The sequence below is a fragment of the Pipra filicauda genome, unplaced genomic scaffold (assembly GCF_003945595.2).
Source record: "Pipra filicauda isolate LSUMZ 115617 unplaced genomic scaffold, ASM394559v2 scaffold96_size2947999_pilon, whole genome shotgun sequence".
NCBI classification, from domain to species: domain Eukaryota; kingdom Metazoa; phylum Chordata; class Aves; order Passeriformes; family Pipridae; genus Pipra; species Pipra filicauda.
This window is the reverse complement of record NW_024105164.1, coordinates 1,615,470-1,638,882: the sequence shown is the minus strand read 5'-3', so window position 1 is coordinate 1,638,882 and position 23,413 is coordinate 1,615,470. Positions and strand designations below refer to the sequence as shown.

At 53.4% G+C, this 23,413-nt stretch overlaps 1 protein-coding gene across 8 annotated transcripts in view; it reads right to left on the bottom strand.

Moving 5' to 3' along the window:
• Window positions 1-23,413, bottom strand: part of PSD (pleckstrin and Sec7 domain containing) — a 47,448-nt gene that overhangs the window by 13,648 nt on the left and 10,387 nt on the right. For 5 of the 8 annotated variants that reach the window (XM_039377901.1, XM_027718952.2, XM_027718988.2 and 2 more), the window contains 9 exons: window positions 20,679-21,579; window positions 20,495-20,597; window positions 19,354-19,822; window positions 13,300-13,743; window positions 4,006-4,206; window positions 3,417-3,497; window positions 2,743-2,855; window positions 1,861-1,919; window positions 1,235-1,324 (listed from right to left, as the gene is read on the bottom strand). In XM_039377901.1, coding sequence (XP_039233835.1) covers window positions 1,235-1,324; window positions 1,861-1,919; window positions 2,743-2,855; window positions 3,417-3,497; window positions 4,006-4,206; window positions 13,300-13,743; window positions 19,354-19,822; window positions 20,495-20,597; window positions 20,679-21,455 — 2,337 coding nt within the window. In that variant the 5' untranslated portion in view covers window positions 21,456-21,579. The remainder of the gene's footprint in view (window positions 1-1,234; window positions 1,325-1,860; window positions 1,920-2,742; window positions 2,856-3,416; window positions 3,498-4,005; window positions 4,207-13,299; window positions 13,744-19,353; window positions 19,823-20,494; window positions 20,598-20,678; window positions 21,580-23,413) is intronic. The other 3 variants (XM_027718982.2, XM_027718990.2, XM_027719001.2) reach the window with 2 other exon arrangements.

Below are 23,413 nucleotides of genomic sequence, written 5' to 3'. Positions count from 1 at the left end.
TTTAGGGGTGAAGTTTAACAGGAATAGGGCAATGCCTCAAGTGCAGGTAGCCCACTGTGGGGCACCAGGGGCTGCAAAGGGCGTGCACTAAGGAGTCTGTGGAGCTTGGATACTCCAAAGTGCAGCAGCACTGAAGGGCAGGGGTTCAGGGTCCACATTTTGGATGTTTCCATCCATTTTGGGTGCTTAAAGCCTTTTCTGGAGCTGGGTTTAAAATGATAGGAGAATTTTTCCTGAGTAACTCCTTTTACTGGCAAAGCGTGGGCTGAGAGGGAGGACAGCCCTATTGAGAACTGCTGGTAACCCCTTAATGATGGGGTGAGCGACACAGCCAGGAATAGACCCACAGAGGCTGAAAAGGGAGCTCAGCTTTTCACCCTCTGTTGCCTTTTTTCCTCAACCACCTCCCCCCATTGTGGCTCCAGCACCCTGTGGGAACCCATTTTCCACATCATGAGTATTTTCCAACTGTAGCGCTTCCCCAACAGCAACGGTTTCTGCCTGGCAGACCCCATGGGATCTAAGCCTATTCCCAGAGCCTAAGACAGGAAGACAGCAGCGCAGAACACCATCCTGAGAACAGGCGATGCCAGAGAAGCACAGCAGTCCAAAGCCAGAGGTGCTTGCTTAACACTGCCCTCCCTGGCCAAGTCCCTCTGGGAACAGGGTTAGGCAGGGAGAAGGCAGGATACCCTCAGTCACACCAGTGTGGTGAGTTCCCAGCTTCGAAGCTTTAACCTGCAGCCCACCATCCCCACTTCTATGCCTTGCCCATGTCACCTCTACCACCAGAGATGGCTCCAGTCCCAGGGCCTGGCCAAAGCTTTGGGCTCCAGTGCTTCAGGGAGTCAGGAAGGGCTGAGTACCATTGTGATGATGCCATGAAGCCTCTGGCTGCAGCTGGGCAAACCAACCTTAGCAAGCTGCCCCACGTCTGTGAGAGTAAGCTCCCTTGCCTGTGATACTGGCACAGCAAGAGCAGTGAGGGAATCAGGATCCCAACCGGAGCTCCGGTGTTCCTCTGGGGAAACAGGACAGCCCATGTTCCCCTCAGCAAGGCGGGGGAAAACTGTAGGCCCAGGGACCACCACTGTTCTTGCATGGTAATGCATCTTGCATTCATAGCATCCCAGTGTGATCCAAGTGTGATTCATAGCATTCCCATGTGATCCAGCCCAAAGCTCTCACTTTTGCTCCTCCTGCTTGGCTGGCCAGGGAGAACAATTGAATTTACCTTGAGCAAATCCTTGGGGAAGTCAGTGCCTCCATTGAGTCCCTCCAAGTTGCCAATGAAGTCAGAGCAGGACATTCTCTTCCCAATATTCTGGGGGAGCCAGGGGGAGAGAAATGTGGGAGTTACCTTTGGGACAGAGATCAATAGTGGCTGGAGCAGGTCCCACAGCCCAGGAACAGACACCCATCTCTGCAGAGGGGTGAGGGACCAGCCAGGTATCAGGGAGGCTGCTTGCAGGTATGGGGAAGCTGCTGTCTTTACATAGACTCCAAGAATTTGAAATAGTCTCCCCACTCCCGATGGCAGCTGGTTTTGGAGTCTCATTCCCACCTTCCCTCCCTGTCCACTTTTCTCTTCTGTCCTCATCCCACCTCTACATTTTCCAGCTCATCAAGTCTCCCCCAAAGCCCCCCTCTCTCCTTCACCAGCTCCTCCTCTCATTCAGCCTGTCTCCTCTCTCCTCACCAGACACATTAAGGATGACCAGTGCTTGTGGACCCAGGGTCCCATGCCTTCTGCTCACGTGGCTCTGTCCTTGTAAGTCCTCACTCTTGCCCCAGCACCTATGGTTCAGGGTGATGGGCTCAGACAAGGGACAGACTGGGACAATGGCAGTGTTAACTTACATGTCCATGCAGATCTGTGTTTAACAGCATCAGGGCACAGGTGAGGGTGTGGGCTCCATCTGCAGCACAAGCACAGGACAGGAATTAGAGCCCCCAGCTCAGCCCTGCAGCTGGTGCTCCAGATCCTTGGCATCTCAGGCAGGGCATGGGGGCTCTGAGCCTCCAAAATAGGCCTGAGCCCCTTCCTCCTGCCCCGGGCACAAGGAGCACACAGCAGTCAGTGTAGTGATGACAGCGTGAGGGCAAGTAGGTAGGAGGTCGCTGAATTAAAGCTGGCCCCAAACCTGAGCATACAAATTCCCTTCCAACCCTGCAGCCCCTACAGCCAGGCAGTGATGCTGTAGTTAATCCTGTAGAGCTACTAGCATGGCAAGATAGGACCAGCACAGCCCTCTGCCAGCCAGGCAACCCAAACCTCACCTGTCCCAGAGCCAGCCCAGAGCAGACTCAGCAAGTGAGCACACACAGGAGAGATGCAAAGACATGAAACAGTACAAAGTGAGTATCTGTGCTCCCCAAGTGCCAGGTACATGAGTTTTCTCACTTGGATATTCCCTGAGCTGAGGGTCTGAGAGCTGAGGTCTATTTGGTGAGGAGGGCCATCTCTTGCTTCCTGTGCTAATCTGCTCAAGGTCAGAAGTAAGGATGGGTTGAGTCCTAATTATGCATCATCCAACCAAAGCAGGTTTAAAAAAAAATAATCTAAGCAGCTGTCATTTGAGGGAAATGACATCTCCGTAACCAGGGCTATCTTCTAAGGTGTCAGTATAAGCTCTCAGTTTGCTCTCTAGTTTCAGTTTGAGCATCTCGACTGAGCTGACAAACACACAGACTCCCTTGAAATACACACACACACACACACAGACATGTACAGTTTCTTACCTTCTGAAGGGATGGCATTGGGATTACACTCATAATAGCGCTGCGAAAAATGAGCCAGCACTCGCTCTCGCTCTTGCGTCTCTCCCATCAAGGCCAGCTCTTTTAGAAAGGACCTGAAAAAGCAGCAGCAGTGTTGGTCACACATGAAGCCCACCAGCAGTTTCTCCAATCCCCCTTGCACAGGAATGGAACTGTTCTTTCTGGTTTGGAGACCCCCCTGTGTGCTGGATGAAGCCCCACTGTTTCACATCCCTCCCTCCCAACCCACTGTGGGACTCTCCTCCAAACCCACAGCACCATATCCTGCTGGCACATTGCAGAGACCTACAGCCAGTCCCAGGAGCTACACCGGGAAAGGAGGTGGGGGTAACAACAGAAGGATTCGAGTTCAAGACCTGAAAAGCCAGGCCTAGGTGAACCTGACTGTCATCCAACTGCACTGACCATTGAGTTAAGACTGGGGATGCTCTTTTTTGATTGTGTGGCTGAGAGATCACCTTGGGAATCACCCTCTCCTGTTTAAGAGGTAAGAGGATCTCCAGCTGGGGAGTCATGGGTTCAGCCTGCTCGTGCAGATCTCTGTGTGGTTGCAGAGCTGCAGAGGGCACGGTCTGTTGGGACCTCACTCTGGTGGCCACCACACACATGCACATGTACATAAACTCAGCTCTGACCTGAGAGCCTGGTCCAGGCTCATCCCCGTGAACACGAAGAACTTCAGATATTCCCCTGCCACCATCCTGCTGAACTCATTGCTGAAATAGAAAAGGGGGAGAGTAAGAGTGGGATCAACCAAACTGTGGGGACAGCCAAAGGCACACAGGAGTTGGGTGGATTCTAGGAGGCTGGGAACTCCCCAGGGTTGCAGACGGTGTGCTGAGGACAGACACACCCCACAATCCCATGAAACTCAGAGAAGTCACCCACAAATCCAACAGGAATACTGGGTATGTAAGAGAAAATGGAAAAACTAGAGCTGGAAGGGCCCACGAGAGGTCAGCTAGCCATCCCCCTACCCTAACCCCCTACTGAAGCATCCAAGATGCAGTCATGATAGGAAGGTACCAAAATCTGGATGTCTCTTAGGTTTTAAGACCTTCAGAGGTAACACCTGCTGCAGATGTAGCAGTCATGGGGAGTGGTCTGTGAGGGCCTGCCAGCTGGTCCCTGCCAGTCTGGCACCCCGCAAGGGCAGCAGCTGTGGGTGCACCACAGGCGCAGGTGAGACCCTTGCACAACGGAACATTCCTTGCTAATACCCACACGTACTTCTTCCCCAAGTGGCGAGCCACATCTGCTTTTTTAAAGCCATCCAGGTTGTAGAGCCTCTTGGCCAGGCGTTTGGCGGCCTCCAGGTCAGCCTTGTGCCCATTGGAAAGGGTGTCCGTGCTGCCCAGGACCAGATGCTCCACGCTGTCCATCTCCGACTCCGAGTCTGAAACCAGCTGGCTCTGGGGGTGGTCACTGCAATGGAAAGGGGCACTCCACATTAGCCTGCCTACAGATCCTCTGCTTGTTCAGCTTCTCAGGAAATGCAGATTCCTCACCCTGCTTTGGAGACTCACTACTCACTGCTGGGACCCAGGATGAATAACACTGGTCAGACGCACTCCAAGGTTGGGACTGGGAGCTAAAGGAAGGTTTGGGGATGCAGCTGGAGGAGAGGTGGGGTGATGGAACAGCTCCAGGATGACAGGATCAAGACACCCAAATCCACATCCAAACTGGATGTACAACTGCTCCAAAGTCCCCCACTCTGAGCCTGTGAAACTGTATGTGTGGGCTCAGGCTCTGCCAAGCTCAGCTGTAGCGGAGACTTGGAGCAGAAACATGTGCACATCACATGCTGTCCTACAGATCCACACTCGTTTTTTAATCTGGACAAACTCCTCGTACTGCTCTCAAGCACAGTTTCTACCCGAGACAAGACAACTGTAATTTCTTTGTTCACCTTTTCCCACTCACTCACTTCAAAGCACTACACCCCCCTGGCCTCCCAGCTCACAGTGGAGTGTACTGTCTTCTCCAGGCTACCCATCAGCTCTCAGCCCACCATGCCTTAAATGGCCACGTTAGGAGACACTCTTGGCTTGGCCCCCAAAGCAATCTGACTCAGCCATGCAGAAGTTATCCCAACTAAAAGCTGGTTGAATCTAATCAACAAGGAACGTTAAGCAACTCTGACCTCGCCCAAATTTTCTGGCAGCCCTTGCAATGTTCCAGTCTGATTTATTTTTAAAAGTCTCTAATTGAGTTTTAAGAGGCCTGCTCTCCTGAGCCAATTACCCAGGCCAATCTCCTTGAGGCTCTGCTTCTTTCAAGAAGGACAAGCCTCCTTTCTGCTCAGTGGTGCCTATCCCAGGGGAGCCCTCCACAGCACTGACAGGCGTGTTAGCATCCTGGGGGGCTCCCCCAGCTGATGTGCAGTGGGGGAAGCTGCACTGCACTCAAACCCGTGGGTCAGGCACTTCCCTGGCAAAAGCAGCTCCAACATTCTGCAAGTCCTTGGGGAGATGCACTTTGCTCGGACCACTGCTGAGCTCAGCAGCACCAGGCGGTGATTATGGTAAGATGTGGATGGGTGGCCCAGGGCAGATCTGTGCCCACTTGGCTTCAGTCCTCTCCAGGGAGCCTATCCGTCACCCCATGCCATCCTGAGGGAAGCAGCCATGAGAGTGGTCACAAGGTCACTAGCAGCTCACCAGGTCTGAGTCCACCTGCTCTGAGGAGCTGTGCTGGGCAGGCAGCTTCCAGCATCCCTGTCCGCATCACCAGCACACCCCATCCTGTGTACAAACCTCCAACCTGCCTAAAAAACTCTTCTCCTCCCAAAATAGAGCCACATCCAAAGGTGCAGCTGGCATGGGCCCTGGTGCCTGCTGCCCTCCAGCTGTGCCTACGCTGTCTGGCAGAGCCAAAGCTGACTTGAGTGCTTGACAGCAGAACAGGCTGGGTGCTGCTGGGCCAGTGCTGGGCACACACCTCAGGCCCACTTCAGCTCCTTGTGTGGCTGCAGTCACTGTGACCTCAACCAAGGATAGAGATCACAGGCTCTTTTCTTCCCAGAAGCAGAGGAGATGAATTCATTCCAGCAACTGGCACCTGCCAGCCATGGGCTGCGATGACTGTATTTTTTGCTAAAACTCTTCATCTGCTATCACAAGGGCACAGGCACTGTTCCCTTCCCAGCCCAGCAGCTCCAATGGTGCTTTTCCAGCCAGAGGCTGAGCTACAAAACCCAAAGCCACCTGTGCCCCAATTGCACCTCCAGAGCAGGAGGCTGCTCAGTCACCCTCTGAAGATCTTTTAATTCTTCTCAACCACCATCACTAAAACTCCTGATATGCTTTTGGACCTCACCTGTCCTGCCTGAGAGTTGTCCTCCCTCACATGGCTGGTTCCTGAAGCCCCCAGGGACAAACCCAGAGCTCTGAGTCTTCCCCCATGACCTCTATTCCCAATCTGTGGTCCTCAGCTTTTCTACCTAGTGCTGAGCATCCAGGCATGGGGCCACTTACAAAATCTGTCTTGTCCTTCAAAACCTCTATGTCCCTGCAGGCTCCCAACCTGCGACTGCAATTCTTGCCTTGCTTCTTGTAATGGGCATGCAGTGATCTCAAGGCTTGAGTCTCAAAGTAGCTCTACCAGCGGGATCCGCTGTTCCCTCCTTCACCAAGTCTCCACACTGATTTGGGGTTTTACATCATAAAATATAACCTTGCTCTCAGAATGAGGCACAACCCAACCGTGCCATGAAATAGGTTTTCTTCCAACACTCAAGCCACTCTCATGCTGTTAAATATGGACAATCAGCCTCAACAGACTCAGAGTGCCCCCCTTGTGGCACCTGTCTGTCACCACTCAATGCCCCAGCTGGCTTGGAGAATGTGCAGCTTAACAGAGAGAAAACCAAGAGGCCAATCCTCAAGCAAATGGAGAGCAGAGCAAGAGACATGTCCATGTCTGAGGCAGGTGAGATGATGCTAATTTTCTTGCCAATGAGCTAATGTCTCAGGGTGGTTGTTTTACTGTACTTTGTAAAGTGACATTCTAGTTTGGCTTGAAGAAACACTGAGATAATAGTTTTTACATTAGGTACACACTTAAGGAACAAAGATCAAATTCAGTATTGCACAAGTATCCTCAGACTGAGATAAGTCATGCCCGAGCAGACCCAGTGCTGGCTCATCCCTCTCCCCGCTGCCACCACTCACGTCATCTGGAGCACAGGTCCTCCTGTCACCTCAGAGGTGTTTGCTAGAGAGCCCAAGTCCCCTGACACGCTATGTCAGCCACAGCGAGGCACTTCTGGAGGGCTCTGCAAGGGAGGCACGTAGTCCAGATCAGGGCTTGCCCTGGGACAGAGGCTCTTCACTGACCATCTCCCACTCTAGCTCAGCAGGACCATGGTGTGTTTCCAGCCCTGGGGAGCTGCTGCAGGACCATGGTCCTGCTCAGGGCCACCACACCACACACACTCCTTCTCCCAGGCCAGATGCTTGTCCAGGGCCCAAATGTTCCTTCTCAGGGCTAAACACTCCTTTCTTTCCTGGAGCTGGTTCATCATCTTACCCCCATACTTCTCTGGCCAACATCCTGGAGCCCAGCAGCACAGACCACAGCACATTCCCTGGTTGCAATGCACTGTGTCACTGCAGGAGTCCTGATATCCTCTCCACCTTGACACCATCAACTAAACTCACTCAGCACCACATGGCTGCCACCAACCAGGAGCAAATCTTCTCCCCTGGATGTGAAGCAGCCATAAGGCACTAGCTCTGCAAAACTAGGACTGGGAGCTGACCTCCAGCTCCTGGCTGCCAGCAGCAATGTATCTGCATGGTGGAACTCTTCCCACACTGTACCTGCATGGTGGGATCCTTCCTGCACCAACAATCTGTCCCTGGGAGCTGGAGAGGAGAGACTCCCTGGAAACAGGCTGGAACCAGTAGTCATTGGTTTCAGCTGGGGGTGCTCAGCTGAGCTCCTAGGCTGTCCAAATCCTGCCTGACACATTTCCAGGTGAGACACCTGCTGTAGGAAATGCAAGACCTTCAACCGCAATCCAAATGCCTCTTGCTCCCCAGATGAGGCTGGTTTCATCCTGCACCATGAAGGGACAAGGCAAGGAGCCTGGTGCAAGTCCACAAGAGACATGCATAGGGCAGAGCAGCACTCTGCTCTCAGTTCCCAAAGCCCCATATGCAGGGCTGGATGCCCAATGCCTCCGCCAAGTGAACCCAGCCTGCCTAATGTTGCTACTAAGAATGTACCAGACCGGATCTTTGGCTGAGCTAAATAAACGCAGCTCCCTCCATCGGTCTCAGTGGAGCGACTTTGATTTATGACAGCCAAGATCTGGGCTGGTTCATTCCTCGCAGAATTGAAGTTAGGGCTGGGAGGACACTTGAAGGTCAGCCAGGCCAGCCTCTAACCATAGGCGGGGCTGGTGCTGCTTTCTGGCAGCTGCTGAGTCCAACATGGTCCTTAAATCACCCAGCCAGAGCAGTACTCACCAGTGTTACTGCTGACAGATCCATGTAGGACTGAACTTTGGGCAGCTGTGCCCCTCCTCAGTCCTGTTTCTCTGCAGACTTCCAGAACCTCCCCTGCAGCACTAGCCCTCTCTGGAGATGTATACCTGTCCTCCATCACCCCATCCCACCAGTTCCTCTTGTGAGGGGCGCAACCACTCCTGCAGAGGACAGGGACTGACACTGCAATCCCACCAAACAATTTCTGGAGCCAGCTGAGAGCCTTAAAATCCAGTTACTCACCTGCTGGGTGGACGGTTGTCTTCTCTTTCAGAGACACAGATGCCATAGGGTCAGCGCAGGAAAACCTGGGTCTCTAATCAAAGCCACCCTATGTAGCCCCCCCCCCACCCGCTACCAAAAACCCAGCCACCTCAACCCATGACACAGACTCTTGGGCCAAGCCCAGCCTAGGGGCTCTGAGTCAGATCTGAAAACTTGAACTAACACCTGACACATGGGGCTGCATCCCACAGGTATGTGCTGCTGCTCATGTGTCTGCAGGCAGACTGCCATCCCTGGGATCCACTGTCCCCATCCTCTATGCCATGGAGGGCTAATGCGTCCTATGTCCTGGCTCCTGCTGGCCTTCATGGCTCAACATGGAAATGCATGGGGGAAACCCCCCCAAGGCTTGTGCTTAATTTCTTGCTGTGCCAATGCTTGTGCTGTGCTTCATCCTGTTCTCTAGCCTTATTCCTCTACTGTGTTCCCACTCCAGCCCATCCCATACCTTCCTTCCCCTATCTCCGTGCTTTCCTCATTGCCCTCCTTTCTCTGCTCAGCTCTCACCCTCAACCTCTAGCATCACACCCTGAATCCACCCCACGGGGCCCCAAACTGGGCATAGCCCTTCTGGGCACCATCTCACCAGTTTGCCCCGTGCCACCTGGGAGCCCAGGCCAGAGGATAGACCTGCGCTGGCCCCGGGAGGGGCACCGGCTACACGACCGCTGCAGTAACAAAAGGGACCTTATAAAGAACAGCAGCGGAGCTGTCTGGCAAGCCCCGCGCTCCAGCACTCGCCAGCGGCCGCGGTCTGGCAGGGACGCAGCTCCGAGTGGCGGCGCATCCTCCGCCCGGGGCAGCCCCAACCCCGCGGGCTCCCCGCTGCTCCCACGCAGCCGCAGCTCCAAGGATGAGCTCTCCCTCTAGCGAGGCTCCGGGCGTGCTGCCCCTCGCAGTGCTGCCCCTCGCCGTGCTGCTTGGCCCTTTTCCCCAGGCGGTTTGCAGCCCCGTCTTCGATGCTGCCTCTCCTGCCTGCCCTTCCTCCTGTCCCACAGCAGGCGTGCCCCGATGAGGTCCCGGCAGAGCCTGCCCCGCTCGGGGGGCGTGTCACGTCCCCTCCCTCCGCGGGCACCCCTCAGGGACCGGCACGGCTGTGCCCGGGCCAAGGCTGGCTCCAGGGGAGTGGGATGGAAGTTGGGCAGCTGGATTTCAGGGGGCTTACTCTCCCAGAGAGATGCAGTTTGCCCATTTACATCCCTTCGGGGCTGATGCCCCAGAGCCTGCGTTGCCTTGCCTGTGGGCCGGCAGCCCCGGCTGCCCGTGTACAGGACTGGGCAAGCCAGGTGATCTTCTGGGCACCTGCCTGCACCTGGCAGCTTGGCCAAGTCTTGCAATTTGGACCTGCAGTTGCAGAAGTCTGGCTGCCACCGCAGAAGCGACTCCCTGCAGTCCCCAGGGTTGTCCCGGCTCCTGCCCCGACATCTCGCCAGCACTGCATCTGTCCCTGGCCAGCCTCGCCTGTCCGGAGGGAACCCCACCAGCCCTTGGGGGCTATGCCTCCACACATGCTCTGTGGGTCAATGTCATAGCCACAGGAACAGACTGCTTTAACTGCAGCCCTCTGCTCAGCCAGAGTGGGGGACATGCACACCTTCACCTCCTGCCCAAATGGGGTGATAAACGACTCACAGAGCCTCTGCCCCATGCTGGGGTGTGCCCACCACTGTGGGGTGCCCCGTGGGGCGGGGGGGGGCGGCGAGGGTGTTCAGCCACTGCTCCCTCCTTTTCAATCTAGCCTGCTGCAGTAGGTGCATGCATCCCAGCACCCAGGGAGGCGTCTCTGGGTCTGCACTTAGACATACTTTCCACATACAAGGTCAAGATAAAAGCGTGGTCTCAGACTATTGTGTGCCGAGGGACACCAGAGCCTTGGCATGAGCAACAAGGCTGTGTGAACCAAGGCCATGGGCTGCAGGGGACACCACACTTCCCCAGCAATGCAGGGGCATCACCGACTTGGCCATCCCTGACACCAAGAGAGGCAAAAAGCCACAGGATGCAGGGCCATCTCCAGCCCAGACCCCAACCCCAAGCATTGCAACAATGAACACCAAAGATTTTAGGGGGCACAAGGAGGACAACTGCAGGTCAGCACAGGTCCAGACCCACTGGTGTTCATCACCAGCCACCACATCACTCATACCAAAGCCCTGCAGCCTGAAGTCACCTCTGCCAACCATGAGACTGACAGACAGTGTAAAGCACAGTCTCCACCACAGAGTCCCCCTGCCCAAGGCCTCATCTGCACTGGCGGCAGCCAGTCTATACTGCTTGTGACTCTGCAGTGACTCTGGGCAGTGGCTAATGCCTTGCTCTGGTCCTGCTGGCACGGGTAATGTTGCATTACAGTGGCTGCACAGGTTCCTTAGTTTTCCTCAGCAATTTCCATTAACTACCCCTTAGTGGGAGCATTACAAGGATACTCTCTGCTCGAGAAGATCAGCCTTGCCAGACATCAGGGTCTGCTGGTTCCAGCCCATGAGAACCTTTGAGCAATCAGCACAGACACTTCTTCCTCAAACTAAGTGGAAAGCTTCAGCTTTGTGGTCGGCTCCACTCAGAGTCTAGAAAGTTGATGGCACCAGTGATGTGGAAGAGGAAACTTCTTGGACTTCTCCCTTGCCAGAAAGCCCTATGTCCTGAGTACTGACTGCAGATGATGGGCTGTCTCAGACCCTGGTGCCACATGCCTTCTCAGCCTAGTTTCTGTTCCCAGTCCCAATCTCCACTCCTTTCCACTGCACAAGATGGCAAATCCCAACCACACCTGCCTCTCTCCCCATTGCCTATGGGGACTATGAGGGGAGGCTCACTCCACACCAGGGAGCAGAGAGCTGGGCTGCTCCTTGCTGGGTTCTGTTCTCCCACATCTCATTTCTCATCATCTTTCCTGCAGCCTCTACTGGAGCCAGGGCACTGGCTCACCCGCTGCAGGGCAGCATGGTGGGTCTGAACATCATCTGTAGCCTAGGAGATTGGCAAGAAACAGGGCCTGACCTGGAAAAAATTAAGAACTATGCAGGGACCTACTGATAACCAAGGGAATTGTTTCTAAATGGGGAAGGATAGTTGCCTGGGACTCTGCGTGCGTGTGTAACAGAAGTGAGCTTATGGTACAATGGGAAGACCAAGCCTTGGAGTCCCCAGTCCAGGGAGCACAGTGGGGGCTGCAGCTGGGTTTCCCCTACGTTCCCCTGCCACCAAAAGTAGTCCTGTTGGAAGAAGAGAAGACAAGAGGCTCAGCAAAGGTGGGCTCAGAAAAGATATAGGGCAGCTTAGGGGATACACAATACCCCTCCACAGCCTGTGCCCAGCACTGCTCTGAAGCCTGAGCTAGGAGGGAAGCACAGTGCTGCAGAGTCCTCAGCACTGTCGGCATGCTCTGGGCTCCACTGACTATAAACCAGTGAGGAATAACCTCTGTTAAGCCACCTCATTGTCATCCCTGTTGCTAGCTGTGTCTTTGCACCCTCACATGTCCCTGTGCCCCTGTGGTGCTGTTGCTGTGGTACAATGGCATCCCACGGACAGTAAGTCAGATACTGTCCTCTCAGTTTCTCCAGGGTGCTCTGTTTCAGTCCCTTGCCTTGACAGAGGAATAGGAAGCAATTCTTCCTGCAGAGAGCACTGACCACGGCTGGATACCGCCACCCTTCACTGCCTCGTATCTCCCAGACATGACCGGTTTTACAGCACAAACCCAAGCCTACAAGGATGGCACAGACTGTGACCAGGAGTCACATCAGTTTGGTGGTGAAAAGACCAAAGCCTCAGCCTAGAAAGTAGATGAGGGATTCAGGATGCTCTGGCATTGCACAAAAGGTCACTGAGCAGAGAGACCTTGCAGGGAGGCAATGAAAACAGGAAGGTCAGCACTGGCATGAATGAGACACCAGGTACTTCAATAGCCACCAACTCTGCAGCTAAACCACTGGACTGGATCCGACATCCAAGCCAGACCTGTCCACACCCCAGATGAGAGTGGAAAAGATGCAGCCTATCAAACTGCCACATCACAAGTGCTTCAGCACAAGACCTTGCTGGAAGAGGGAAGAGTGCAGGAAGGTGTCTCAGCCTGGACATGGACTTACATATGGACAGGTTGGAAGTGGTGGGGCTGAGCTCCCCCAGCCCACTCATTGCTGCCCCCAGCACAAGGGGCAGCCATCCTGAGCCCAGGTGCATGAAGGCTTGGAGCAATGTACAGGGAGCCTCTGGTGGGCTGTGCTCATCTCTGCCCTTCATCTCCCAAAATAAACAAGGCTGAGGAGGTTCAGGAGGCCAGGACAACAGCTCAAGAAACAAGAGGCTGCTACTCAGATAGCAAGGGATACAGCCCCCAGTAGGGAAAGGCTGTCAGATTTCTACTTAGTTAAATTCTGACTGGCCTCTCCCCAGAGCCACCATGGATGCTGGACTGTCCTGCAATGGAAACCACCACAGGATTGAAGTCCTGGGACTCCCTGCTTGCTTGGCTGGAGGAAACCTTACAGCCCTCTTGCACCTAAAAAGCTGGCAAAAATGAAAAAGGAGCTGTGTTCCCATCAACACGCCTACCACAACACTATGGTGATCACTGGCTTGATCAGCCACTGCCCAGAAAATCCAGCACACACAGTCCTGACACTTCCCCAACAACACAAGTCAGACTCTGGCTGCAAAACAGACCTCAGCATTAGGCTCCACATCAAGCTGTAGTGGTCCAGCTGGACAGCAAGCAATTTTGGTCACTCACCTTGTGTTGGAGGCCAAGGGAGTACCAAAGCTGTCCACTGAGTGGCAAGGGCTGTGCCGAGCACCCTTCCGTCTTCTCCCCCGCTCCTCCTCCCTCTCTGTCCAGGGGGCATCCGTGGCTGAACTGGTCCCAGAGTCTGGCTCCAAATGAGCCAGAGGAGCAAAGTTCTCCTCAATCAGCTTGGCGCTGTCTCGGATTTGTCCCTGTATTTCTGGGGTGAGAGTTGGGAGGTCAAAAGTGAAAAAGGTCCCATGGGTGCGGGCCGGGGAGGAAAGGATGTCAATGGAGTCCAGGCTGGTGTAAGATGTGCCTTTGGCTCGATGGGACTCCATAATGGTCTCAAAATGCTTGCTGAAAGAGTCCATGCCATCCTTGGAGAGGCTGTGCCCTAGTAGGAAGGGCACTGGAGACTTGAGCATACCCTGTGTGTCTTGATCCATGATCCTAGAGGGAAAGAAAGTGAGAAGAACTGGTCATTGAGGAGCAAGGGATCAAGGCCCTGAAACAAAAGCCCACATGCTGTTCCAAAAGGAAACTGAGGAGGGCAGAAATCTCTTCTGAACATCTGCAGACCATCAAGGAAATGCCTCACCTGCCCAAGACATCATGGGAAGAGGGACTGGGCTGGCCTCCCTCCAGCCATATGCTTCTCCTTTAATGAGCCACAGATTTTTGTTCCTTCAGTGGCTCATCCTCATAAGAAGCTTATGAGATGGCTACTGCTCCCAATCACTTGGCTTGAGCTTAGATCCAATAAAGGGCTCAAGCACCAGAAGCAGGATGTGGTTCAGCTCCATTTCCAACCAAATCTGGAAGTGGCTGAATTTTTCACGAGCCTTCAGAGCTTCCACCACCCAAAAGGCTCCTCCTGAAGCTGCTCAGCACAGTGTGACACCTTCTTCCATGAACACTGCAACTATGGTCACTGAGCACCTTGCTCAGAGCATGACCAACACCCATCTGCAAGGTCTGCTGCTGGTTCCAGAAGATGTCTTGGACCCATCATAAGGTGATGTTGAGTCCCAGGAGACATGTGGGACTGAGCACAAAGCACTACTAAGCCCCAGGTTTCCCTAAGCAGTACAGAGGGAGCCTCACACCCATTTCTGGGCTTGGGGATCTGAATTGCCCCATGTCCTAGATGCCAGGCTTGGTCTTGGTTCATCATCTTGTCAGCCCCACAGAAAGGCCAAGCCTGTCTCCAATGCTGGTCTGGGTCCAGCCCAACACAGAAGTTTCTAAACCCTGGAGCCCTGAATGTTTTGTCCTGTAAATGAGGTGAAGTGCAGCCTACCCACCCATCTGAGCACGTGACAACAGGGACATTTCCAACCCAGGGAACATCAATGCTTCAGCTGTACAAGCACAAACACAGCCCTAAAAGCCTACTTTACTCATAAGCCGCTATCATTATATTAAAGCAGCGGAAAAGCACTTGTTATGCCACTCTCTCCTCTGATTAAAGGAGAGGAACTGCTCCAGCCTGTCATAACATTTGTTATGAACAAACAGCTTCGTACAGAGGGCTCAGAAGATGTGGTGCTGTTACACACACCAAATGATTTTCATTCATTAGCCTTCACATGCTGCTCAAAAATCTCACCCTGATTACTTCAGCAGGCCAAGAGCTGGCAGCTTGACTCCCCCAGAGTGCCAGCTGGCTTCAAGAGAAGTGCAGCAAAGCCAGATACAGGTAAGCAAGGCAGGGTGCAGGCTGATCTTGCCCATCCACCAGCATTTCCCTGGCTGTGCAGCACCACTTGACACTCTTACCATTCCTGTAGAAGCCCCAGGAGCAGCCACCTCTGGGACGGCTTTCTGGCAGGACAAGGCAGAAGAGACCTCTTTAACATCTGCAGATGTGTTTTACGGATGTGAATGTGCATTCACCATCCCCCACACCCAGCTGCATGCTATTAAACCAAGCTAATGCTGCTGACTGTTTTGCACCTCAAATCCAGAAAGAGGGTGACCGGGCTGTGCCAGGGAAGACAATGCCAGCAGATGAAAGGAATCTTGTTCCCAGGAAAGGGAGCTGGACTCATTCTTGTGATCAAGTATATTGCCACCAAGCCACAAAAAAACTACAGCTGGTTTTGTCCACAACATCCAAGCTCTGGAAGCAATCTTTCCACCTCAAAATATCAAGCACAAAGCCATTCAGCTCCAGAAGGATCTAGTCACAGGAGCATATGCACAATGCTGCCTGCTCAGACCTGGATGTTTCATCAGCTCCTGTTGTGCTGCCCAGCCCCTCCACACTCTGCTCCGGTCCCCCAGGAATGGCCAGTGCACTGACACCAAGCCAGACAAACACAGCTGGGAGGAGCAGAGGAAAGGAGGAGATTAAGAAGCTGTAATTGAGCATCTGTGCAAGGGTGACGGGCAGCGGGAGATCAAATAGGTTTCCAGCCGTGAGCTGGTGTGGGAGGAGCAGTGAGCCTTCCTTAGAAGAGGGTCAGGCAGATACAGAGAGGAAGCGGATGCTGGGAGTTGATGGTTCTACTGCACTGCATGTAAGTGCCAAAGCCAGCAGCACCTCAGGCAAAGGTTTGCATATAGGGACCACGGGGATCTGAGCAACTGGGTTTCTCCAGTTGCATCTGATAGCTGATGGAGGGGAAGGGGCTCATTCTGCCCTCCCTGTCTGGTGCTGCAGAGCTGTACTGTCCCTGGTGAGGGGAATAAGAGGGGAAAATCTCTCCTCTGGCCCTCAGTGTTTTTCACTCTCTGCCAAATGCTCCTGTGACCCTCCAGACTGCTGACTGCCCCCATCGTGCTCCACTCCTCCTGCCTGTGTGGGGATCTTCGCTCAGTTCAGAGAAGGTAAAACCATACAGCACCATCAAGCAGCTCCTTGTTTTATTCCTCTCTGAGAAAAGCTCACATATAGACCAGCCCCAGCAGCTCCCTGCACTCCCCAAAGGCTCCTTTGCACTCCTCCAGCATGGCAGCAGCCTGCTCTTAGGGCTCAGTGTCCTAACTCTGACCCATGCTCAGGCACAGGTACTGACCACAGGCACTGCAGTCTCCTCCTGACTGTCCACACTCCCCTGCCACATCCACGCCATCACACTGTCTTCAGTCCTTCCCCAAGAGTTGCAAGCGCCTCTCCTGCTCATTGCCAGGTGCCTGCCAACATCACCCCAAGCATCCCCCCTCCAGACCAAGCCCATGGGATGCAGGAGCATCACCCCGATCAGTGGCTCCATGGTGAGCTTGGACTGAGACAGAGGCTCAACCTCAGCAAAACACAGCAGAGTGGCTACTGAGGCAGGTTAAGCATCTACTTCAACGTTTGATGAAATTGAGGCCAAAACCATCTTTTTAATCTCCAGCAAGGCTTGCCCTGCAGTTATTTTTTTGCCACTAAGCAGTGAGCGCAAAAGCTCTGGAAAGGCTCCCCAAGCAGCAGATCTAAGGGCTTTCCTGGGCAAAGCTGTTCTACTTGCGGGGAGAAAAAGCATCACTACCTCCCATCAGCCCTCTGTGCTCTCAGGAGACCAGGGCACCCCGTAGCAAAGCCTATTCTCTCTTATCAGCCCAAGGCACCCACACTGTGGGCCAAGCCAGGCTCTTCTTACAGCTTAGCCAGCACGTCTGCTGATGCTCAGGGAGGAAGGGAATTGAGCCTGCTCTCACTGACAGGTCTTGGCTCTCAGGGACTAGTGGGAATAAAGACAGTAAAGGCTTAGACTAGTCATTAGAGTCAGTAGATCTGACTTTAAATATATTCAGAGAGCAGATTTGCTGGAAGAAGACACCATTTTTTCCATTGCTTTTCATGCCTTGTTTGATTTGGTGTTGGATTATTTTTGCTATTAGCATGCTCTCTTAGTTTGGGAGGGTAAACCACCAAAGAAGGCTCTGACCTTTGGCCAGAATACTACAAGGTAGTACCAAGCCAAAGTTCCCCTTGTAGAGGGTGCTAAATACTTAGAGCTAGATAGTCAAACAGATGTACATATCTACTGAAAATCAGCATCCAAAAGTGCTTCGATAATTTTGTAAGGTTGCCCCTTCCCAGCTACCAAGACAGGCTTGAGGTTCAGCAGTTCCTGCAGCAGCAGAATGGTGCCAGGTCCAGGGAGTTGGGGGGGGCTCCTTCATTGCCCCAGCTTCACTGCTCCTATGAGCAAGCAAAGCAGAAAGCTTGAAGTAGAAAACATCAATACTGGTGACTGGTAAACAGGGATGAGGACTGCAGCTGCAGAGCTCAAAACAGTGTGTAAGCAAAAATCCAGGGCTGTGATGCAGGGACTGAACAAGCTCGCAATTTGAGCCTCATAATTTTCAAGACACTGCCCACAGAGTCTGCACCTACCAGGGGAATATTCAGTGGGCTGCAAAGCAAAAGCACCCCAGTGGTCTACAAAGAAGCCGAGCAAAATGAACGTGACATCACTATTTATACATTGGTAATTATACCAGGAGCATCATCTTTTAGGAGCAACAATGCATTTAAGGACACATCCAAGCATTCAGCACTGCCTGGGGAGCTACAGTAGGGTGCCTCAGAGGACAAAAAGCAGGTCTAGGCTTACAGCTCACACAACTTGTAGTAGCCTAGAACATATTTGGAAAAAAAATACCACTATGCAAGATAATTGTTACAGCAACTTGAAGAACTCGCTTGCAATGGTAATAACTTTAGATTTTACTCAAAACATCTTTTGGGGAAAAAAAAGTACATTACCAATGGCTTATTTTCAGCTTTTTGCTAGAATTCAAATGTTTTGAGAACAGGGTAGGTGGCAGGAAGAGATGTATCTGTCCCCTCCAACAGAGATGCAAAGGCTGGACAAACTGACAGGAACTCAGCTCCCCTTGGCATGTACACCTTCCCTCTTTATCGGCCAAGCACCTTCATTTTTTTCTTCCCAGTGCAGCAGCACCACTGAGGGGTATATTTTCTTTTTTTTTTTCCTCCTGCCAATATCAAAACCTCCCTTTTCCTTTTTTTCCACCTATATTGCCCCCATTTACCTTTTGCACAGCTGGGTGAGTGCATGCTGCCACATGGCACCCCAGGCATCACCCTGGTTTTGTGCTTCACAGATGAAACCTCTCCCAACTCCCATGGAGCAATTGCTGATGATGCTGAGACTCCTCACCTCACTCAAGACTCTTTGACAATACATGTCAGGAGACGACCTTGGCTGCCGCTGCCTGCACAGGCATCTACTACTCCCAGCCAGGGCCTTTCCCCTCCAGGTGTCTGTCCCACACAGTGCTCTGGAGCAGGTGATGTTCGTCATTTCTCACGGCCAAACCACCACTCCAGAGAAACCTCCATGGGCAGTCTCATGCCACCAGGCCAAAGGGCCATGTCTCATAGGTCCTGATTGCCCATGCCTGGCAGTGGGCAGACAGCAGCTCGGAGCACACTTGCTGCCCAGGGGCAGGCAACTGAACGATAACCTTGGTATCGCCCACTCCATCAGCCTCCCAGCACAGGGTGTTTTGCCACACATGTGAAAAACCACACAAAAGGCAAGAAAAAGCTTTTTGCATCCAAATGTATCTCCTACTCTTTCCCAAACATGGCAAATACCTGCTGAGGCCAAGCAAATGGGACTGCTCCCACCACTGAAGCACAGTCATATGTGGAGGGTAGGATAGTACGGCAGCACCTGCCAGTCCAGAGCAGCTGCAGGACATGACCTGTGCTCAGGTACCCTGACACCATCACCCCAGCACCTGGCAGCACTGGGGCAGAATGTAATTAACCTGTCAGGACTCATGGTGGGAAGCCTTGACTCAGCCAGGCAACCTGAGCTGCAAGGGCTCACCCAGGGGTGAGCCTAGTGCACAGGGCTGGATCACCTGTGCTGCCTTACTCTTTCCATAGTTCAGTGAGGGCCCCCTCCCAGTCCCAGCCCCAGTCCCAGTCCCTGTGGTGAAATCCAGGAATCCCATCTCACCCACACACACAGCTTGCATGGAGCTAATGGGATTTTTGTGTCAGACACTTTTTGGCAGAGCCCATTTTGCCATGCAGGATATAATAAGGAGGGTAAGAGGAACTTTTTGCCCTCATGCACAGAGCCTCACCTTTCTCTATTCTCCTTCTTCATTGCTGCAAACACCTCATTGTCCTCATCCATGTCCCTGTCCCGCAGCCCATCCTTCAAGCAGCCAGTGCCTGGGGTGGGGGGCTCCTCTGGTGTGCTGTTCCTTCTGCCTGGAGTGCCCCCAAAGCTTGGGTTGCTCTCACTGTCCTTCTGGCTCTCAATTGCTGAATCCACTTCTTCCTTCTCGGCCAGGATATCATCGATGTTGGTTTCACGATAGCACCTCAGTGGAACAGTGTCCAAGTCTGTCTCGGAGTACTTCACTGTCCTCCTTATAATCCCAGTCTCACAGGAGCCAGGCTTCTGGCTGCCCAGAGGAGACACTTCTATCTCCACTTCCACGTGGCTCAGGCTGTGCTCAGGTACTGACACTGGTGGCTTAGCAGGCAGTGGGGAGACAGACTTGTGGGGGGACTCAGCCAAGGGCGTGGAGTCAGGGGCAGAAGAGCCTGCAAGGAAGGCCCAAGCATTCAGAGCAATGGGGAGCTGCACTGGAGAGCTCTGAGGAGCCACTCCTGCAGCATCACACAGACACACACACACCAAGAACTCATGTGTCATTCATGATACATGTCATAGAATTATTAAGGTCGGAAAAGACCTCCAAGATCATTGAGTCCGACCTTTGATCCTTCTGCCAACATCAAAACCTCCCAACTTTTTCAGCATGTCAACTAAATCACAGCATTAAGTGCCATGTCCAATCATTTCTTGAACACCTCCAGGGATGGTGACTCCCCTATGTGATGTGCACTGGGGAACAGTGACAGGGAGGCAGAAGAAAAAAGAGTGTGAGAGGCAGAGACAGGCTGCTGTCAGGGCTAGTGCATCCACAGCCAGCCTTGAGCCCCCATCTGAACCCAAAAGCCCTTCTGCAGAGGCAGCCATGGGCTCTGTGTCATCTCCTTTGTATGGCCACAGGGGACTCTGCAGGGAGGTTGGTGTGTGCAGGATCTGGCCCCAGAAGGACACAGACTGGCCAATCTTGAGGGAGACTTGGCTTTCCCATGGGTGCTGAAAAGCCCCGAGGAATGGGCAGCCCCAGGGAGAGTTCTGGCAGCAATACAGACTTGCAGAGGAGGGGTGGGTGCAGCCAAGGGCATCCCCCTCCAACTTCTTACCTGTCTTTGAGGCATCTGAGGAGCCATAGAAGAATTCCCACTTGGCCTTGGCAATGCGCTGGGCATGGGCCGAGCTCTGCCGGGGGTACAGCCAAGCGTTGCCCTGCAGAGGGAAGAGCGATGAGTGGACAATGGATCCCCAGGGCAGAGCCCCATGCTCGCTGTGGGGTACCCCGGTACCTACTTGGGAATGGGGCTCTGGCTTCAGGGGGCTTCTGGAGAATGTAGGGAACTCCTCTGGCAGCCCATTGGTGAGGGATCGGCAGAGGCAGCTGGTGTTGATGGCACAGAACTCCTTCCCACAGGGACGTGTCCCCCCTGGGGTCCTGTCCCCGGCCAGGAGCGGGTCAGATGCGGAAGCCTCCAACTTCAGTGTGTGCAGGAGCCGCTCCTGGGGCAAGGTCTGGGGTTGGGGGGATCCCATGTCCCCAGTGAGCTCCAGGCTGCGGCTGAGGCTGTAGGGGCCATTCTCCCAGCGGACATGGGGCGTTGTCGGGCTCCCCAGGGTCCGCACACTGGCCTTCTCAATGAAGCGGAAGGTAACAACAGAGCTGTGTCCCTCTGGGGTTTCCGCCACTGGTGGGCTGCGTCTGCCCAGGGAGGCGATGGCTGGGCCAGGCCGGCCCCGCCGTGGGGTGCAAGGAGCAGTCAGTCGCCCTGTGCCCGGGCAGCTCCCATTGCCAAAGGGTGCCGCCTCAGCTGGCCTGCGGGCCAAGGAGCCGGTGCTGCCGTACAGGCCAAGGGGGCAGCGGCGGGTATCAGGTGCCAGGCCCTTGCGCAGCAGCTGGAGGCGGCCGGCGTTGAGGTTGGGGGTGAGGCAGGGCGGGGGGCTGTGCCGCCCAGCCTTGAGGCTCCCCCCCGCCAGCCAGGGCCGCCGGCTCACCCTGTGGGCAAATGGCGGGGGTGAGACAGCACAGCCCTCCTCGGGGTGGAAGCGGACAGGTCCCCCCACTTGGGCCATCCTGCTGGAAGAGGGTACAGAGGTGTCAGGTCTGGAGCCCAGCAGGGTGGCACAGACACAGCAAGGCAGGTTCCCGGTACCCCTGAGATGTCTGAGTTGAGAGGCGATGCATCCTCAGGCAGCCCTGAAACAAGGGCGAGGAGAGATGGTTAGGGAAGGGAAGGCACAAGAAAGAGTCTGTGGCCATAGGGAGGACAAGCCAAAGTGGCCCTGTCCTTGCGGCAGGAACAAGAGATGCTCCAGGTGACACAGCCCCTGGTAAATCCCCTCCTGCTGCAAGAAGCAGGCAAGGTTCATTGAGGGCATTACACCAGCACCACCGCAGGGACATTGGCAGTCCCTTGCTTGGCCCCAGGCACCCAGAGTGTGTGCTTTCTCCCCAGGGTGCCAGGATGCTCAGACACTTACCCCACAGACCAGCACCCCAGACACAGTGAGAGAGCACACTATAAAATGGGTTTCATTTATCCTGCTTTAGGCTGAATATATTTACTACCCACAGCCTATAGCCTACTAAAATCATTTCAATAAGGGGGAAAAAAATTATATACTGGATCACTGAGACATCCTCCAATTACACTTGCTCAATGAGTTTAACATGAGCAGCAAAGGCAAGGAGCCTCTCTCTTTGGAGGTCAGCCTGGGTTTAAACTGTGTCACACCAGCACATGCCGCAGCCACTACTGGTGGCGCAGACAGAGCTGTCAACACCAGTAGATCCAAAAAGCAGTGGTTACAGACAATCCCAGCCTGGGGGAACAAGGCATGCCTGCCCTGCATACAGCTCACTTGCCTGCCTGTCTCTGCCCAGAGACCATTTACCCAGAGGTGGGGCCAGACACCCCACAGCAATGGGTGGGTGGCTGCAGGGGAAGGCAAGACCCGGTGCCCCCATCAGCCCCGCTGCTGACATTTTTCTTTTTCCCAGTGGAGCTAAAACTTGTACTTATCCTTCCCTGAGTTTCTTCGAATTCTTAATGTGCAGAGAAGATTCTGCTTGGCTGCATTTGCCTTCTGACAGATGCCAAGATACTAAGTCCTGCACTCTCACCATTTGAAAGTGAGAAACCAAATGCCAGCTGCAAACAGGAAAACATGATTTCTTCTCCCTGTTTCTGAGTGCAAACCAGACAGGACTAAATTCCTAAAGGACGTGGGGCTCAATTTTCCACAGTGTTTAGGCTCCAAAGATGCAGAGACATAACTCTTAATAAAATAGCCCAAATCACACCTGTGGGACAGGCGCCCATCTATCTGCGCTATCACATTGCTAAAAAATCTGTCTCCTGCTGAGCAGCAGCAATCTTTTACTTCACTCACTGCAAAAATATACTCTCGTGTTTAATTTATCAGTTACTGTTTTTAAAATCTTTTTCTCCTGTTATGGTTGTGTTCACATTCAAGGTTGCTGAAGTTAACTGATAAATAATAAAGATGCAGGGTTTATATATTTCAAATGAAATTCCACTTTTTATCTCAATGCAGACTGACACACATGCCAAGGAAAAAACTTATCACTTGGAATAGTTTGCATTCACTGTAGCATAACAAATCTACAAAAACCAGCCTATCTCAATGCATGTGAGTTATTACTAGAATAAACAGAATAAGCAGAGTGTTGTTCTGGTTATTAAAGAATTATCAAATTCAGAGTAAAGGCCATGCCTGCCTTTGACCCACCAAAGCCAGATGGCTACACCATCCAGTGGAGTGAGCTTTTCTTTAATAATGAAAGGTAAAAGGCACAAATGCAACTGTGATGAAAAACCAGTGATGGAGCTAAGGCTTCCTGCTTGCTGATTTCAGTTGTGCATTGAACGGATGCTCTTTAAATCACTGTGATGAATGGGTTGGGCTGTAAAGCACCAGTGGGCTGGAGGGAGCCTTGCTGGTCCTGCTGCCTAAAGGCAGGAGAAGTCCTGCAAATGAAAGCTCATAGGGTGTCTGCTTGGACAACC